This window comes from Chionomys nivalis, chromosome 1, assembly GCF_950005125.1.
Source record: "Chionomys nivalis chromosome 1, mChiNiv1.1, whole genome shotgun sequence".
Classification (NCBI taxonomy): Eukaryota; Metazoa; Chordata; class Mammalia; order Rodentia; family Cricetidae; genus Chionomys; species Chionomys nivalis.
Window position 1 is genome coordinate 192,911,662 of NC_080086.1, and position 20,563 is coordinate 192,932,224.

The 20,563-nt window shown below is 44.2% G+C and overlaps 1 protein-coding gene across 3 annotated transcripts in view; it reads right to left on the reverse strand.

Annotated features, from left to right (window-relative positions):
• Positions 1 to 16,700, reverse strand: part of Nxph1 (neurexophilin 1) — a 307,183-nt gene extending 290,483 nt beyond the window's left edge. Inside the window, exons 1-2 of one of the 3 annotated variants that reach the window (XM_057771967.1) lie at positions 16,224 to 16,700; positions 15,244 to 15,407 (exon numbers count right to left, since the gene is read on the reverse strand). In XM_057771967.1, the coding sequence (XP_057627950.1) occupies positions 15,244 to 15,297 (54 nt within the window). In that variant the 5' untranslated portion in view covers positions 15,298 to 15,407; positions 16,224 to 16,700. Of the gene's footprint in view, positions 1 to 15,243; positions 15,694 to 16,223 lie in introns of those variants that run through there. The other 2 variants (XM_057771957.1, XM_057771976.1) reach the window with 2 other exon arrangements.
• Between the last annotated feature and the right edge of the window lie 3,863 nt (positions 16,701 to 20,563).

Here is a 20,563-nt window from a genome sequence, read left to right on the forward strand (position 1 = left end):
TGGCATTTTGAATTCTTGCAGAGAATATGAGCATGACCTTCATGTGTACCATTTACAGAAAGCAATTTTATTTACATTTTTAAATCCACATAAAGGTGAAAGATGATACTGCTACAAAATGGAACATTTAATTTTTTGCCCCAAGGCACAGCTAAGCTCTCCCAAGGTCAAATGTAGCACAAGACTGCAATGAAACAGATTCTTTCCCATCACCTCCTGCCAGAGGATTTCCACACTGGCCAGGAAAATCTTGAGCCTGCTTTGTTCTTAGTAAATAGAAAGAGTTCAAGATTCTATAAGATGTTTTGTGAGAGTTTTGCTACTTTGTTAAGAATCACCCAATCAGAATGTAACAGAAAGGCTTACATAGAACTAAACCACTCAGGACTCTTCTTTACTATCATATATTTTAGAAGCTAAGCAGATAGAGTTATTTTAAATTGTTCTGATGGTATCTGTGTGCCAAGATTCTACTGGTAGAAGGCTGTGGACTTCCATTTCTCTGTGTGTGATAAGTCTGTTACCAGACAAAACCCTTGAAAATGAACATCCCAGGAAGACCAAAGGTAAGCCTCAGGCATACGATCACCCTTCACAAACATCTCTTCTCTGCAAGCCATCCCCACAACTTCTACCTGCCCAGGCACAGCAAGCAGTTCAAAGAAACATGTGTGTAATTTGTTAGGAGAGATACAGATGTTACGAATCATTTTAAACCACACTACAGATGACCAGTGTTTTGAGCCCTTTACCTTATGTACTGTACCCTGAGACCCAGTGATCAATTTTCATAATAGGTAAGCCAATAGATGCAGACTTCCTTAAAAGTTTAAGCCTTACATACCATCATCAGAAGCTAGAATCAACAATTATCAATACCAAACTTATATTGATAGACTTTATCCCCAGTTAATAAGACCCTACCTCTAATAAGACTACTGAACTAAAGGAGTAACACCTGAAATTTTATACATACCCCAGTTACTCAAGCAACGTCTTCCATCAGGAATGGCAAAGAAAATGTTTCATTTTGTTTTGTTTTAATTTTAATGAGTCTCATATTCCAGCCCATAACTGTGTGTGTGTATAAATAAATGCACATGTATATGTAAAGATCAGCATCCAAACAAACAGACATAATATAATATGGAGCTAAAAGCCTTGACTCAAATATAAGACCACTTGAGACAAAATCTTGTTGCCTTTAACTTTCAATGTCTCACTTATTTCCTCATCTGTAAAATAAGGAACTGTGAAGATCACCAAGATGGGCATAATAATATGGTAATATTAATGAGAGAAATAGGATCTAACCAATATCATCTCATAGCATTAGTAAGAGAAGTGAATTGTAGGCGAGAGGAGGGCACTTGCCTAGAATATACAAGGACCTGGTGACAGAGGAAGATGGAGCATTTTATCTTTTGGAGTTGTTTTTTTTTTTTTCTGATCCTTCCCCATTCTCTGGTAAATCTAAGACACAAAGTAAATGCTTATATTTAAATAAAAAGAAAAAAAAAAGAATCTCCTTGGGCAACCACCCCAGTGACTTCAAATGATGTACTTGGTGGCTAATAGAAGTTTTGAGCAGTGTATGATAGGGACAGAGAGTTTCTCATTCTATCAAACTAATATATTCTATCAAACTAATATATGCAGAATTTTCAGGAAGCTTATGAGATGTCACCTCCAGGTGTTCACCTAAAATGAATTTCAAAGATGAAACTCTGGTGTGTGACAGTGCTCTATATTCTAGCAATTATGTTTTAAATAAAGGCTGATGGCCAATAGCCAGGCAGGAAGTATAGGCAGGACAACCAGACAGAAAGTAGAGGCAGGCCAAGGAGAACAGAATTCTGGGAAGAAGAAAGCTGTTTGAACAGTCCTGGCCCAGCTACAGAAGAAGCAAGATGGGACTGCCCCACTGAAAAAGGTACTGAGCCATGTGGCTAACACAGATAAGAATAATGGGCTAAGATAAGTTAAAAGAGTTAATAAGAAGCCTGAGCTAATGGACCAATCAGTTTATAACTAATATAGACTTTTGTGTGATTTCTTTGGGACTTAACAATTAGGGGGAAACAGGCAGGATAGAAACTCCAACAACAAAACTCCACCTGGACATACACCCTTAAATCTGAAAAGCCACTGCTTTCAGTTTTTATTGTACTGTGCACACATTTTAAAAGAACTTCAAGTGTTAAAAACTAAATTAAAAGTAAACACTGCTCGGGCAGTTGGTGGCGCATGCCTTTAATCCCAGTACTCGGGAGGAAGAGGCAGGTGGATCTCTGTGAGTTCAAGGCCAGCCTAGTCTAAAAAGAAAGTTCCAGGACAGGCTCCAAAGCTATACAGAGAAACCTTGTCACACAAAACCAAAAAATAAATAAATAAAATAAAAGGCTCCTCAAAAATAAACTGCCCCCAAACTATAACTGAGTATCCATTCTTAGTATTTAAAACATCACGGGATTCTTTGTCTATCCATTGCTCCTGCCTACAGTGTACTCCATCTTTCCAGTTCATATGAAATAGACTTTCTCCCTCTGTTGTTGGTCACAATACATACTATCCACATTAAAAAATGTGAATTTCTGTGAAGTAATAGGTAGCTTGCCTAAATCAGTTGCTAGAAAAGCATACAAGAATAAAGTATCCATCAGTTATTCCTGTGTGTCATCCCTCCAAGGACTATGCAGGGAGTACTGGAAAGCTGGCCCAGAAGCCTTTCTCTGTAAAGGGTAACAGTATTTGTCATTATCAATTCATCATCATTGCTGTATTCTACCCTTCTTTCTGAGCTCTTTAGTGCATTATCTCAGGGACGTCTCAACAATAACTCTACTGAACATGAAGAGTTATTAGCACATATGACAAATAAGAAAATTGATGGAAGGTCCAAAAAGTGAAATTTGTCCAAGGTTATAGAATTTAAGAAAAATATATTTACCTTTATCTCCCTTTCAAAACAACAAGAAAAAGCCCTTCTGAGTGTTGCATGCTTTCAGAACTGCAACAGAAGAGCTAAAGAACAAGTCCTGAAATGACCAAATATGGGGATATTTCTCCCTCTTGTGTCTAAGTCTTCAATGGAATGGAGAAAGTTACTCTCTTTTTCCTCATCATGAGTCCATGCCCAACATCAACCTATTGTTGTATTGTCCACCAAACGGAATCTGGGTGGCAGGCATCTCTGAGGGAAAATCAGTCATCTTTAGAGATGTGGGTTCATCTTCAAATCCCCAAACGGGTACACGCATACACACACTTTTCACTGTTTTCTCAAGGAAAATGGGATGGAGCAATCTCTCAAACTGCATGAATGCATCTGGCCTCATGTTACTCAGAGCTATTCTAATTGTGAAGGATTTCAGTCAAGAATGCAAGGCACAATGAAACATCTCAGGACAAATCATTTTCCTTTTTTTTCCTCTCTCTCTCTCTTTAAATTTTCTTTTCTGTTCTTCTCTACAGAACAATTTTTTTTGAAACAGGATCTCTCTGTGTAAAAGCCCTAGCTGTCCTAGAAATAGCTCTGTAGACCAGGCTGGCCTTGAACTCACAGAGATCGCCTGCCTCTGCCTCCCAAGTGCTGGGGATAAGGCGAGCGCCACCACCACCCAGAACAATTTTTCAGGAGGTGCAAACTCAAAGGTGTTTGGCACATTGTATGCTAACACTGGCTCTGCATTACTTTGATAATGGCTAGAAACTGTGGTGGCCTGCTTGGTACAGCAGTTCTTAATTCTGCCTTGTTAAACTAAAAGAAATAAGGTTGAAAATCTAACATGAGGTGCTCATCATTCAACTAAACATTTCTTGTGAAAGAGGCAAAAACTGTGCCATGTTCTGCAAATTCTCCACATCAATAGCAATTACATCCCCCATCAAGGGCAAAGAAATAGTAGCTAGTGCAGCGCATGCATAACTTCTTTCCATACACAACAGTTTGCATTTTTCTCTGCATTTAACTCTGCAGAACAATAAATGATGGTGCCATGTTACAAGAAATTATCCCCAAATTGATGATCTGACTGGGAGTAGTTCACATTTTCAATTGCAGAGAGCATGTTGCACCCTGTCATAAACCCAGCTGCCCTACAACAAATTACAATATTATGCCAATAGCCTTGAAAATTAAATTTAGATTAATAGTGATATTTTCACTGAAATATTTGAACAGGAAATGTAATGGGCCTCACAGAGTCCAGTTCATACATTTTAGAACTTCCCATTGAATCCCGGGTAACATTGGCAATCAGTCTACATGTTGGTTAAAGTAGGGCGCTTTGCTATTAATTTGGAGGAAATGACAGAGTGAACAGTTTGCTAGAGAGCCAAAAGTGATTCTAGCTAACCTGAGAGTGAAACAGGAAAGGAAAGAGGACATGAAAATATTTCCATGCTTTTTTTGCCATGCATAGCTCTTAGTTATTCCTTCCTCATAATGAAAATGCAGATTAAGGAACAAAAGAAGTTCATAGCAGAAACCTATGGCATTTCATAAATGTCTACGAAGCAAATCATAGAATACTTGAGAAAATTTAGTTTTGTATTTGTTTTAAGGAAGAGAAGAATGAGGATCTGAAATTTATCCGAATATTACACACATGACAAAAGATTTCCTTATAAAATAACTTATCTGCATTTAGAAAGTCATTTTTATGAAGTATGGGGTTGATTAAAACAAACCTCTTTCCTTTTGCTTATTTAAAAATACACATGAAAATCAATAGGGCACGTATTCCATAGGTATGCTGTCGATAATTTTAAACAGGATACTGAAATGCTATTAGAGAATTTCTTTCCTCATCCACAACCTCCTGATAACCTGTGGATTTCTTTCTAACCGGGTAAGACAATAAATAGATCTCTCCTCTAAGTATTTTTTTCATTATTATGCCCTTCGATGTTACCTTGAAATCTTAACATTCAGTTTCAAAATGAGTCAAGTACATAAAAGAAGGGACAGCCTTGTGATTAGCACATCAGTGCACAAAAACGGACAATAAAATCCCCATCATTGTCAGACTCACAACAATCAAACATTTCACTGAACCATTTACAACTATTGATTGCACAGCAAACTTGACTTTATAATCTTCCGATTTGAAACAGGTGCAATATTTTACAAGAGTTTCACAAGTAGGAGGTTGTGAACGTAAAGCAGTCCATTAATTTTATATAAGCTGTTTTATATACCTGCAGGTCTCTAAGAACACCCAGCTACAAGGTTACAAGGAGAGGAGTTCTCTTTCAAGTCCAATCAGATCATATATATGTGACTGATTTTCCAGTTATGCCAGGGAGTTCTCTCAACTAACATTATTTTCATGCTATAAATGAAAATATTGATGGGTATTAAGGAAAACAAGGTGAAAATGTAAAAACAAGAACTTATGAGGGGAAAGGAAAAAAATCTTCCACAATAGTTTTTCATAGACTCCTTTAAGGAAGTAGACATAGATATATTTAAAAAACAAACAAAGAGAATACCTAGCTTTGGCCGATTCTGTGTATATGTATGTATGTATGTATGTATGTATGTATGTATGTATGTATGTACTTTATAAAAGGAAAAGAATCTTTAGGAGCAAGAAAATTTCTCTTGGTTTTTCTACCACAACTTTTCTAACAGTAACCTCTTGGAGTTGGAACCATTGACACCTCCAGTTTTTAGTCTGTCGGTTTTATCAAAATTCGGCCGGTTTGCATTGTGGATTATCATGCTGTGTCTATGGGGCCCTGTTAGAATATGTGTGTGTTCATGCCTGGTAGTAGAGGTGTGGAAAGGCAGGAGAATGCAGGACCCTGGGGCAACTTGCTCTTTCTGTTCAGCTTCCTGCATCAGAGGGCACTTCATTTCAGTGTGTGTCACTAGTAAGTAGAAGCCTGGCCTTTTGCTCACATAAGTTAACACAAGCCAGCAAATGTCTTTTCCATGTCGGTGGGACCTCTCTGAAAAGAGGCAAGACTACACAGTCTGGCATCACCCAGATGGTTCTCTAGGTTTGAATAAAAGTGAATTAAAAGGACATTTCTGCTAATATCAGGGCAGGCTTATTACTTCAATATAAGCACTTTTTTAATTTCCCTTCTCAATGTCCTACATAAATATAAATAAAAAGGCTCTCCACCAGATGTATGTTCCATATATCTCACAGAGTTTAATTATAAAGCCTCTAAAAATGGTGATGGCGAGAGGAAAAGATGCTAGTAGATCATACGGTCCTGGTGTTGTGTTGGCTGGCTGTCTCTAAGAAGAAGGAATAAAGGCACTTGCTACCCACATACACCATGAATGGTTGTGCTCCAAAGACAGAAAGTGGAATGGGGTGGTCGGATATTTTTAGTTTATTGTCTTTAAGTCCACAGTTTTTGTTTTGTCTTGTTGTTGTTATGATTATAATAATTTTTCTTTAACAAAGGAGGCATTAGGTTTTCTTAAGTCGGCATCTGTTTTCTGAGCAACCATTGAGCTGTGAAGAGGGACCTGCCCTATGAAAGCCAGAACTCACAAACCAACAGGCCTGCCTCGGTTAACCCCGTAACTAAAATGTTTCTGGAAATGGCTGCATGCCAATAAAAGTTGCACCCCTGAAGCTACTCACTGGGACATCAGGAAGTCTCTGAGTGTGAGGATGGTACCAAGGAAATAAGGCCTGAGAAGAGAGGAGAAACTGAGAAACACTTGCAATCCAGGAAGGAGACAGCACCCTGGATGGTCAGTGACCTCAGTGGTAGAGGTAGGACCCTTTCCTAGTTAGGTCTTGGGGGATTCTGGAAGACTGGTCTACAGGCAAAAAGATAGAATTTCACAGAGAGAAAGCTAGGTGGGGATTGCCTCCCGCACAATCTCAGAGAATACTCTGGAGACATTGAGCCAACATCTCCCTTTCTTTCTTTTCTTTCTCTGGAATCCATCTTTCTGTGAGCTGACTTTTCCTGCGGGGTTGAGGGAGCACTACTTGTTAGGTGTCTGCTCCTTTAATACTGCGAGGATTTGAGGAATCAGACGTCTTGAAAGGACTGACTCAGCTAAGGCAGGAGAATCAGCCAGCTTCCCAGGCAGCCTTAGCCTTTGACACAGACAACCCCTAGCGCCAGCGCCTGGTACTATCTAGTTTATTTCTGGGTCGAGAGCTGCTGAGCCGGGACTGCGCTGCGAACACTTTAAGTGACTGCAGAGTCACCTCTAGAGTGCACCGAGAAGCCCCAGGGGAGTGCAGGAGGAGGGGGAGGAGGCAGCTTGTGTGGTGAGGCGAAGAACTTTTTGTTGTTGTTGTTGTTTTTGAGGGGGTGGTTAAGTCGGATTGTTGCTGTTTGTTAAATAAAAAGGAACTCTAATGATGATAGATTCCACGCTGCATCAGGCCCCACGCCGGCGAACCTAACCACGGAAAATAATGAGGCTGTATCCCCATTCGTCTGCATTAAAGGCGAGCCAGGCACTTTCGATAGCAAATATATCGATTCCCTTGCCCAGGCAGTGGTTTGTCCTGCTCCCCGTGAATAATTACTATCCTTTAGAAATTCATAATAATTAGGACTCTTCTAGTCCCTCCCTCAACCCTCTCTGTCCCCCCCCCCCCAGCTCAACATCTTAAAGGCACCAGATCAAGCAGGGCCTTTGGGTAGCTCCAGTCACTTCTCAGTGAGGGTGCTGGGCCAATATACCTTCTGTTCAAATGATTTTGCTCCTGAGGAAAAAAAAAAAGGCGGTTTACCTTTCGGTGCCTCCGTTTCCTCATTTGTGACATGCACGTTGCTAAAGAGTCTTTTAGTTGCACATTACGTAATATATGTTTCTGGTTGGGGAAAGATAGATTAATAAACAGGAAAAGTGAGAGAAACCAGGATGCTCGAGCCCTGCCCCCGCCCCAATAAACTGATAACCACGTGACTCCCCAAGTCTAGATGGAGTCGGAGAAGGGGGTTGTAAACTAGAGGTTCTGACCACAGTGCACTTTAGTGCCCCAACGATAGGAGCTTGGTGTTCCTAGATGATCGGCAGGAGAAAGTGGGTTTTTAAAATCGTCCCGGGGTGCTTAGGGAGGTCCGCAAACAGTGAGCACCCCAACTCGACTTTAAGGACTGCAGTCTGGCTGGGAGCCCCAGGCGGGGCGGAGCTTGAGGCACTGGCCGTGGTGCTGAAGGTCGCTCTCCAGGCCCGGGATAGGCACAAGGCGCTTTCGCGCTCCAAATCCATTTCCGAGCTTCTCGCTGGAGAACAGCCGCTGGTCAGCCTGCACCTCCCGGAGCATTGAAGGTCGGTGAAGGAGACCAAAAGTTTCCCTGAAGCAAGGCTTTCATATAATGGCATGGGATCCAAAGACAAGAGAGCTGCAACCGTATGTTCATAAAACCTGCTGGGTTTATTTCACCTATCACAGACGGCAAAAAAAAAAAAAAGGAGACAGTGAAGTGCGTGATTGTGGTGGACTTGGGCTTGATACCTTCCTAGCCTGGACGTAGGAGGGAGTTGCCGAGTGACTGGCATGAAGACTACTACGTCGAAGAAAGTTTCTCGATTATTACAAAGATGCCTAATATGGTCTTCCCAATCAGCTGGAGGGGGAGGGTAAGACTTAGGGCCTGGTGCGTGAGGGAAGAGCCTTCCCTCCGGCGGGACCAAGTGTACTTGGCCTTGATTCGAGCCTTTGGCAGCTGCTAGCTTCTTTTAGGGCGCCGGGGTAATGTAGGTGAGGCCGGAATGGAGGCAGGTTCCGCGGGGACGCGCGTAGCCCCCGGCAGCCAGTTTCTAAGGAAACATTTGGCTCTTCCAAGCAACAATTTGTCACTTTGTGGGAGAAAGAAACAGAACAAGAAAAGCCTCCCGGTTCTCCATTCTCATGCAGATGAGATGATGTGCTCCGCTTGGGCCTGTGAGTCCCCACCCCCACTTCACTCCCGTCCCATTTCCGGCTTGAGCCAGTAAAATACCTCGTTCATTTTAAGGTAGAGTTGCCGGGCAAGCTTTTCTAAAGCTTGGCCTGAGGGGGTCCTGCTGCCCTCTTGCTGCTCCTGGGACCCCTCTCAGCTCTCAGTTTCTTTGCTCAGACTCCCCGCAAGTGCTCGATTTCCACCCTCCAGAGCTCCAGATCACACGCCCCCCCCCCCCCGCGCGCTAAGCCCCACCTCCATAGTAAATAAAGTGCAACTAGAGAAGCTGTTTACAGAGTAGGTGATTAGGTTTGCAGCCGGCAGCAGAGAGGCAGCGAGCGCAGCAGAAGTTTAAACAACAGCCAGTACTGGGGAGGGCAGACGACAAAGGGGAAAAATAAACAAACATGTTCTTGGGCGCGCGCGCGAGGGGCACGAAGAAGCCGCCAACACATACCATCTCAATAAAAAGCCACTCTTGGAAAGCTTGCATAGTAATTGAGACAGGCGCTCTTTTCTGATCTGGGTTGGCATTTCCTCATCTCAAGCTGACAGAGCCAACTCAGGAAATTGCTGGTAATATTCATCTGGGGAGCACTTTCATTAAACGTAATTCATTCGACTTTCACAATAAATTGAGTGACATCCTTACAGCGGAACCTTTTTATCCTTGATTAAGTGCTTGCCAAGCTTTGGTTCCCCACTTTATTGTCACATTTCTTCAAGCAGAGTCGTCAACATGCCAATCTGCAGCAGAAAAATGAGCGCGGTGTGTTTACCAGGCTCCGGGAGGGGTGAGTGCTGACACTGTGAAAAAGAGCTGATCTCGAACTTGACTAGCGGATAAATCAAGACCGCAACTTCCAGCAAACTAGAGGCGGGCCTGGGTGAATGGTGACCCAGAGAAGGCGGCGGGAGGCGACGGCGGGAACCGCCTTTCGACTCCGGGCACACAGGAGCCGCTGACCCGACGGCGCCGGCTAGCAGTCTTGCCCGCCTCCCTTTAATTAAAATGATGACAACTGTTAGGTCTTAAAAAGAGAGACGGAGCTTCAAGACGACAGAACTGTCCCACGGGAACTTTCTTGGACTGATTCAAAGCTAGACTTTTTTTTAAAAAAAAGAACAAGAAGAAGAATGCGCACTTTCTAGCCTGCCGATTGAAAGCCGGCAAACTTGCAGCGTTTGCGCTGTCCTGCTGTAAGGGCAGAGGAGTGCAAAGCGTGTTATTGCTCGTTCTTGGGATTCCCCTTTGACTCTACACCGACACCACGTTGGGGGACTTCACTGACGGTCGATTCGGATCCGGGAACTTCAGCCTAAAGGCGAAGAACACTTCAGTATTCCAGGACTGGGCTGATAGGAAGCAGGCATCTCTTTGCCAGTATATGGCCCTTTCTCCCTCCTTGCTCCCAACTCCACTGCCAGCCCCTTATAAAATCAAAGAAGCCCAGGACAGAGAATTGCTTATTTGAAAAAGCAATATCCATATGCTTTCATCACTCAAATGCCCTTTTGAAAATATTGTCGACGGCGCTTATTACTTGGACAATGCTGTCAATTTTTATAGTCTGCAGAAAATCTTTCCTCGAATGGAAAAGTAGGACATTTGGGCACCTATCTTTAAAAAAATCAACCTATTTCCCTTCCACCGGATATATTTTTCACGCAGACAACACTTTCATTAAGGGGGAAATAGCCATCAACAATTCAAAGCCAAATAGAAATCAGCCTCACACAAAAAGAGCCACAAATTTAATAGCTTTCTGGGAACACAGGGCTGACAGGGTTGGAGAAAATTCTGGCTTTCTCTCCCTCCCGTGCCCAGTGTGGAAGGCAGTGTCTTGGAAGTTCTTACCACAAGGCTCAAGGCCATAATACTCCTGTAGAAGGGACAAAAGGGTGAACCACCAAGTGGCTTCTCACACCTCCAAGAACTTCTTTCCAGGTCAAGGCAGGGCGGAGCCTGTTGAAGATGTACCCAGAAGCAGTCGGGCCTCTCTGTGCTCTGCAGAGATCTAGAGAGCACTTTGGGACTGAGGGGGCATCTTGCTGTGCCGCTGAGGTGTAGGCGCCTCAAACTATCTGCACTTGATCATGAGTGGGCAAGTGTGCTTGCTCTGCAGCAGAAAGGGGAGGAAATTCAGCCTAAGGAGAAATTCTTTATGCTGCCCCCCCCCCAAAACCAGTTTTAACAGAAAACACTAGTCAGGACTGGGTAGCTGTTGTTATCTACTATATAGAATAATTTCCAATTGATGAAAGCTTGCAGTGAGCAACTAGCTTATTCTCCAAAAGGCAGGAAATACACAGACCTAGTTCAAAGACTAGAGCAGATCTGGGTGCCCGCTCTCCTGCTTTCCCTTCAGCCTTCATCGGCCCTAAAAGCCTCCTTCATGTTGAGTTAAATTTAACTGATGGTTTACATGTTAACTTTTTGGAATTAGAGGCACTGTGGATATTGTCAATACTTTTAGATTCAACTCAGTTAAGCAACTGATGTAGAAGTCATATCTCAACATCACACACACACTTAAAACCCCTAAACTCATGCAAATAGATAACTGAAATTTTTATCAAATCAAAGGTTTAGCAATGTTTTCTAATTCTTGCCTATTTTGGCCAAGACAGCAACCAAGTTATTAGCTATTGTAATTCCTAGCAGAACTGGGGAGGCCTTTCCTCAAAGATTGCAATAACAGCATCCATGCTTTGCCAGATTCTCTGGACTCCAATTCTGAGTGACTTTTCTTTGCATGCTCAGGAATGCTACCAGACTCACTTCACTCTTGAGAGCTGCCCCAAATGAAGTGTCACGTTCTCTGCCGGGCAAACTCCCCCCTGTTCCTTGGTAAGGTCTTCAGCACAATCCACTGGGAGTGAATGCATTTACAACCCCTACCCCTTCCTTCTTCAAACCGGAAACCACATTTGTCCACCTTGTCCCAGTGTGCACTTTAATTCAGTTTAAATGCTATTGTCTGGTCATCTCATTATCTCATACTCCAAATATCCTGGAATCAGTCCAGAACTGATAGAAAATGAAGCCTGCAGGACTTTAGTAAAAATAACAAGCTACACCATAGGTTTCCTCTTGTTGCTCAGGTGTTTAAATCTGAAATACACAACATTTAATAAACAGCAGTTTTCCTTACACTTATTTTTAAAAGATGGTTTCCTGACTCTTTTTTTTTTTTTTTGAGAGTTTGCCCAGAGGTAAAACTTGAGAATTCAAGATAATGGGTTTCAGAAGGTAAATTTACAGACATACTTGTAATCATTGTATCACAAAAATGAGCTCCTGGTATGAAAACAAGGCAGACCCATCTCTCAATAAACACACAGTAAATAAAGACCTTCAACTTAGGACAGGCATACAGAGACCTCTGGACCAATAAACACATTTCGTGAGCATTCATTCCCATGCTGACTGTGGGGTACGATCTGCCAGACAGAGACATTCTCATAAAAATGGCTCTCAAAACTCAGAAACATTTAAATTCACATTCTACAAGCAGTGATCTACTCTATTTCTGTATAGGAGATATCTAAACAAGCCTTGCTCAAACTGTGGGAATGGCTCCTTGAAAAACATGGCTGAGATCTCACACCCATAAAGGAAAGGTGTATTGGAAATGTTAGCGAGGAGCAAGCCAGGGAGTGTTCTATAATCATTCAACTGATGATGCAATTCTTAAGAGCAAAGAATTACTAACTCCTCCATGACTTGTGACTGGTCACGGAAAAAAAAAATAAAATAATGGTTTTTTGCCACCTCATCTACTTGGAGTTTAACTTGATGCTGCTGCTGATAACCTGTGTGCATCTGTTGCAGGATTTTGCAAAGAACTGAAGTGTTCTGGGGTACAGTCACAAATAGATGTGTGGTTCCCTTGCTCTAGCTGGTGTTTAATGGAACTAATTAATGAAAAGAGGCATTATCGTGTTTTCATCTGTTCATTGCTACAAGTTTTAATCAAGACTCCCTGCTTCTTCATTTACCTAAAACCACCCTAACATTAACTGCCCAGTTCACCCTTTGAATCCCATTTTGATGGTAAACATCAGTTTCCTCCTCCAGGAAAACAGCCTGGAATTTTTCTGGCAAATAGCTGTGGGATTGCAATCCCTGGAATACTGTCTTGGGTCACGGCCACCAGTCTTTTGTTTTTGTGGTATGTGTGGTTTCTAATCCCCTACCCACAAAACAACTTCAGATTGGAGAGAAAAGAATGGACTTCTAAATCGCCTTCCCTGTTTTATTGTTCACATTCCGTATTGTTTTGAGTGAAATTGGAAAAATTGTCTCCTTTCTCTGTAATGCCTAAAGGCATTCAGGTAATGAAGTCTGTAACTAAACGGTAATTGAATCAGCATAATTTGCACACTGAATGGTTTTCAAATGCTCCCAGTTTACAATTAAAGGAGAATTAATGCGCTTGTTGTTGAGAACGCGTCGCATTAGAATAAATCCAGCACTGTTGTTACAATGAGTGGAAAACGGTTTAACTGCCAACACACACATTTAAAATTTAACACAACGTATTGATTTCATTTCTGCTTTTGATAGATTATTTTTCCAGACTATCGAAATACTTGCTTCAAGCAATAAACTGCACTATAGCCGAGAGCGCTGGCCTTGTGTGTGTGAGCACAGGCCAGGGATATAGGGGCATTCCTGAGGTTTGAATCATTTCTAAGGGTGTGCGGAGAGGACGGGTACGCTTGTGACGATCAAGAGAATCAGTGGTATCCCTCCCCTGCGGTTTTCGCCTTTCATTTTTCACTCCTTCCCACCTCACCCAGTAAAAAAAATGCTGTCTGTCCTTTGGTGGAACTTTCCGCCCTCCAACTCCGGGTCTTCAATGTCAGTGGGCTCACTGAACACAGGTGAGAGCGATAATGACGGAAGGTGGGCAATAGGAAGGACACTTCTTGCATTCGGGCTGCGTTATACCCGGGAAAGGACGGACCCGACAGTCAGAAAAGCTGTTCTTTTGGATTGGCTGCCCCTGCTTTCACCTGTTTACCCTCAAGGTGTCCTGTGGGCGAGGACGTTGATACGCAGCGCCCTCTGGCGTCTGCTTCTGCTACAGTCGGGCGAGAAAGGTGCAAAGACTGGCAACACAGAGTTCTTGAGATGCAGCCGGAAGCCGGAACCGGGTAAATACACTTACTCAGAGACACACGCGCTCGCGCGTGTATGTACCGGATCCACAGAACTCTCAACCCTGCCCATCGCAGGCAGAGCAAAGGCCAAAAAAACACGACCATTTGCAGGGACTGTACACTATTGCTTCCGCGCTTGTGGATTCCGAAGCTCTTGGGAATGAAAGATACTAACACCACACCTAGTCCATTTCTCCAGCAGGGTTAGAAAACTCCTGCTGCTACTGCAGCGCCTGCGCTCCTCGACCCTCCACAGAACACCTTGAGTTCTCAGTGCACTCCCGCGGCCCGGGATCGACTGTGGGGTTCGGTGCACTAGGCTCAACTTCGCCGGCAGAATGCAAGTGTCCCTGGTCCCCTGAGAGATGAGACCTGAAAAATCATACTCTTCTAGGCTCGCTGTGATGCCCGTAACTCCCAAATCACACAAAGCGATTCGCCCTGCGACTTCCTCTCAGACTGAAGAGTTCAAACCTCTGAAAACTGTTTCTGGGGGAACCTGGACAGAGGCCGTGGGTGAGATTCTCTCCCTAGTGACAAGGCCTAATGACAAACCTATTTTCTAAAAGGAACCCACACATTAAAACTGAGGTTAAGTTATCTGAAGGAAACTGGAGCTTGGAAGGAGAGGGAGGGCGTACGTTTACAAGTGCATCTCTGACCTAACTCAGGTCGTTTACTCAGTGTCTGGTGGATAAACTTACACCAACAACAAGTCTGGAAGTCTCAAGAAGTTAACTGCACTTCTTCATGTGCCACAAATTCAAACTGGGGAGGGGGCGGTGGGTAGATTCTCGCTCAGATCTTCAACCCCACCTGCATCCCCTTTCATTTACACTAGGTGGGCGAAGAACTGCTGCCAAGACTTTCACCCTCCCCGCTAGTTCTTCCTCCCAAGGCGTCCTGTGCCACTACCTCTTTCGTTTCTGGCCGAACAGGGTACGCGCGCCGCTGCTACAAACCACGAGATGGGGAAAATAAAGCAAGAAATGGGGATGAGAACCCCGAAAACTCCCGCAGGAATCCAAAGAACGGCTTCCCAAAGTTCTTCCACTGTCTCTGGGAGCACAGCTCTCACGGAACTGGTGGCCTCGCCCTCTTTCTCACCCCCCCCCCCCCATCACCACCACCAGGTACTTGACCTCTCGGTTAGGGTGGAATCTCAAAGATGCTGGACCGCTCACGACTTACCAAGTATACAGTGGGCTGCAGTAGGAGAAGCACGTACCAGCACGCAGCCTGCATCCTCCCTCCTCTCAAACTTCCTTGGCGGTGCCTTGGCTGAGTCTTTGTTCCTTCAAAAACATAGATCCACCTGACATCCACTTTACAGATCAGGGAGCGCTCTCAGCAGCCTAGATAGAAATGAAATTAGACATCCCATGACCACGCGGACAAGGCTGATGAGCAAACGGGGAAAGGGTGTCTTTGTGTGAAGTGATGGAGTCAAAAAGCTGGGAGGGGACACGAAGATTTGAAAAGCGAGTCAATCCTGCTCCAGAAACAAGCGAGTGCGGTCCGCGGGCGGGCGGGCGGGCTTGAGCGGTGGCTGAGGGGGCTCCCAGCTCCCGACGCGTCTCAGGTGCCAGTGCCCAAACACGGCTGAGGCCGAAGGAGGTTAGTCACACAGAGAACCGCTCACAGGCTGGTTAGGAACCCAACTGTCTCTAGCTGCCAGACCTGCCCTAGTGTTTGACAGGCGGGAGGCTGGGACTAAAGGCGGCGGCTGGTTCTTCGCCAGCCCTGGCAGGGTGCATACATGTACACAGCAGCGGAGAGAGATAGCAAAAGCGAGCGAGCAAGAGACTGAGTGAGGGGGACACGGGCAGAGAAACCGGTAGGTAGAACTGACCCGGATTAGGTGCGGGTGAAATGGGGGTGGGGGAAGGGGATGCAATTTGCATACAGGAGAGCGGGGCTCAGTTTACCCAGTCGAGCCCCTTGTAACACAGAGATAGGCACACACAATCATATCTCTAGCACTACTTTTTGAGCCAAGGGGCACAGTCAGTTACTAACTTCCACAGTGGAAACCTGCATGGGACTCTGAGGGTCACCTATCAGACGTGCTCTATGCCCAACTAGAGTTCCACACTGCTACCCTTTTCTAGTGCTCACCACCCTGCCCCAAGGTGTCTCTGCTAGGAACAGTGGAGGCGACCGGTACTTACTGCACTGGACTGGAGGCAAATGCAGCGAGCAAGGACCGCTCTGAACAGGCTCCATGGAGGAGCTACTACGGCCTGGCGTTTCCAGCGCCCGGGACCTGCCCTCCCCGGAGCTCCGTCTCCATGCTCGGGCGAGGACGAGTACAGTTGCCTTGTCCAGCCTTGGCAGAGTCGTTGTCCCAGTGCCGGGGTCGCGATCTGGATTGGTCCGCGGGAACCTAGGCTTGGCACAGTTGAGTTCCCGGTACAGGAAACTTAAGAGGCAAGAGAAGGAGGGGCAGGTAGAGAAGACGACAAGGGAAGAAAGAAAGGAGGGAGAGAGACTAATGCGCCGGGCTGCTGCACCCGACCGACCCGGACTGCCTGTGCTGGCACTGTCACCAGCAGCCCAGAACTCCGGGCTTTCAGCGGTTGCCAGAGGATGGAGAATGACTTAAGGGGAGGAGACTGGGCAAGTCCTCCGGACTTGAACTTGAGCGATAAGACGCGAGCCTTTTCGGAAGAAAAAAAAAAGCCACACAACAGGCGCGATGAGTCCCAGCTTCAGAAGGAGGGGTGTGGTGGCGAGAATTTGAAAGCTGCTAGCACTGGTAGCAACTGCAGCATTACCAGCAACGCCAGAAAACTCCCAAAGCCCGCAAGGGACTGGCGTCCTGGGCTCTTTCACAGGTCCTGCCCGGCCACCGGGGGACGCTCCAAAAGCGCGGTTTCAGCGCGCCGCCCTGAGCGGGTTTTCTCTCCCGGTGGTGGCTGGTCGTGCCTACAGTCCTGCCACCAACAATTACATTGGCACGTGGGTGAACGGTTCCTCAAAGACTAATTAATACCCCCATGTAAATAGATCCCGTTCTCGGGCTCTCTGCGGGCCTCCTGGCCCTTGGGGAGATATGACTCCTGCTGCGTCTCTGGTGGCCGAGGCGCCCCCTTGGGGGAGGGGGTCATAGGGAGGAGAGCAACCTCCAGGGGAGTGGCGTGAAGTCAGGCAGGGAGGTGCAAAGGACAGCGGTGGATGCAGAAGAGTGTGGGGAGCCCCAGCTGGCTTCGGGAGGGGCGCTGCTGCCGAGAACCGTAAACCTGTGGCTGCGGTGGCCAGAGGCGGGGATGCTGCGGACCGCCAGCCATTCAGCGAGCGAGGCAGCAGAAAGGACTGTGCGACCTTGGATTCGCTGGACTCTCCTGCGCCGGCTGAGCAAAGCAGGAATGGGGACTATCTTCTATAGTCTATCTCTCCCCCCCCCCCCACTTCTCTCTCCCTCTCCGCATTTCTCCTCTTCCTCCACTATGTCTTCTCTGTCCCCCCAGGCATCTTTTTACTCATGTTTCAGATTTTTCCACACTCATTCTCTGTATCCCCATGCTTTTGCCAGGACCTCACCACTCAAGTCCTGTTCCTTTCTTGTTGGCCTCCACCCTTTCAGTCCCTCAAGCCTGGTATCTACTCCAGGAAGACTGAGACCAAGTCTTCCTTCTACGTGTCCACATTTAGGCCACAGGGGAGAATAATAAAGGCCTTTCTCTCCTGCACTCTTGCAGGTTACTTCTCTCTGCCTTGGACAGAGCCTGGTGTTGAGTAATACATACACACTGCAGGACAATATTTTTTATTAACCTGCAGGAACTGGGTCAAAATTTACCTCCGGAGCCTGAGTGCACAGCATCAAAATAGAATCGTGGTTTTTAATGGGCTTTGGAGTTTCTTTCCCCTAAGTGTACCTCTTGGACAACTCAGGCCCTGTGGATTCTGTTCCATTCCATGAGACCCAGGCTCGATGTGCCCTTTAGACATGGTAACCACGGGCTGAATTCTAGCGAGCACAGGCTACCCTCCAAACATAGCAGTGACAATCAACAGAAGTACCATCGTCGTGAGCAGAGGCAAGAAGGTGCCCACTGAGAATCAGATCTTTCCAAAAGGCTACAAATTAGATCCCATCTCAGGACAGGGGTCCCTGTGCTTTGAGGACTGTAATATTTTCCCTCTGGAAACAGCTCTTTAAAGAAATCTCTCTCCTAATTCCAAAATTTGTGCTCTGCCACTGTGATCATTGTAATTCACTGGGGCAGAGTGAGAGAGTGAAGCATGCTTTCTAATAACGACGCTGGAAAATCCTCTTTAAAAATAATACACATGGGTACATTGTCTGGATCCAAAGTTGACTTGAACCTTTTTCACTTACTAGAATTTCTGTGTTCTATAAAGTTTAAAGAAGAAAAAATTAAGTATGAAAACATCTATATCTGGTGATGAAGGGTAAAAATGAGGACAAGAGCCATAAGACTGTTCTAAATACAATGGTCACTGTACACAAGCTCCCAGGTCCTCCCAGGCTATAGTATTATAAAATTATTATATGTTCACCTGGGTACTCAAGCACATTGCTGTCATAGGTGGGCTTTTCTCTGGCCTTTTGAGACACACGAATGAAAAAAGGCAGCTTTGGAATGTACCAGGCCCTTTCCTAAACTTTCTTCAGAAACATTCCTTCTTACAGTGCCATTCAGCTGTTTAAAAAAAAAAAATACATTGCTTGTGAAATAGATCAGGGACCTTAAAATCTCTGCCTGAATGGGGCTGATTATTTTTTAAAAAGCACCACAGGAACCCAGCCAGGAGAAATGGTCAGACACTTTGTTCTATGACAGGTGGGGTGCCAAAGAGCCTTTTTATGCTAACACCTGAGAATTTTTATCCACGTGTATATTCTTGAACAATCCTACAAGCTCTTTGGCCTGGGATATAAAACAAGAGTGTATCACTTTTTATGTCATTGTAGAAGTAATTTCCTTAATTAGAAAACTATCTGGAGCCCCTGAGCAACACAAAAGAGTCCATAACCATTTCTGTGAGATTTCTTCAATTTTGATGACATAATATTAGTGGGGAGGGGCACAAAGATGGCGTCTTCACCTGCCTCCTGTTACTTGCTTTAAAAACAAAAGGAAGAACATGATTCTTACACATTCTTCTGCTTCAACTCCTACAGTATGCTGCAGTGAAAAATGGCAATGATCTTCCCAGAAAAAGAACAAAGGTACTAGTTCCTCCAGATTTTATTTATGCTGAGAGTCCTTTGAAAAATCTCCCTTTCCCTCTGCATGTTACAACCACTTCAAACCATAACATTCACGTTTTACCTCCCCAGTCTACTTGGTCAAAGTATAAAGTCTGGTGTAAAACTTACTTCTACTTAAAAAAAAAAAAAAATGTCTCGAAAGATCTCAAAGAGCTGTTCTTCCCCAAGAAATTAAGATTGTAAATGATTTCTGACAATTAAAACAAAAAGATTAAGTTTATAATTTATCTGAAGTACACTGTTAGTCTCAATTACCTTTTTATTGGCATGGGGGGAAGTAAATCAGTTGAAGCTTTGATATATTTTGGGACTAGAGAGAAGAGAGAAGTACAAATTAATTTCAAGTTTGACAAAAATAAGCCCTAAGCTGAACTTATCTTAAAACATATTGATATCATATTTTACCCAAAACCCAAGTAGACAGAAAAATGTAGTTATGAAGTGCCCAGTTGTGATTTTGCTTAAGCTTCAGGCATATATATATATATATATATATATATATATATGTAAATAACAAATAGAGTTATGCCTACTTTTTCTTAATAACACCAAAAAATGTATAGCTGTATCATTTTTCCATCCTGAATTCAGTATAAGCTGATGTTTTCATGTTATACAGCCCTGAGCAAGTGCCCAAAGAGGCCCCTGGTCTCAGTACCCATCTCTATCTAATGAGGAAGTAAGGTTAGATAATAGATTAAATGCCTTTATTCTATTTCATGTAATTAGACAGGAAGTCACAAATGTTTTTGAAAAACTTAACTATGTCACAAAGTGTATGCTAAAAAAAGATGTTGGCAATTTAAAAGAACATTATTTTGTTCAACACACTCCAATGATTCTCAAGATGTTTGTGGGTTTAAATCAGTTTCTGTGCATTCTTTCCTGCCTCATTCTTGTAACCTTTTCTCTAGGTCAAGGGTTGACTCTATTGTATTAATCATACCACTTTCTCATATAAATTGTTCTGCACATGTTTTTAATGTCATTGATTTATGAGAATCTGCACTCAGAGTGGCATCCTTATTATATTTATGAATATTTGTTACAAAAGAGGCAAAGCTATTTCCATCCCTTCTTCACAATTCCTAAATGTCACCCAAGACAATTAAGAAACTCTCTGGCCCCTCCACACCCTCAAGGTGTTTTGCTAGTATAAAGAATGATCAGTTGAAGTGTCTTTATTTTTTGTTGTTGTTGTTGTTGTTTTAATGCCAGCCTAAAGTATTTGGCATTTCAATGTAGTTTAATTTAGCTAATAACTGTGAG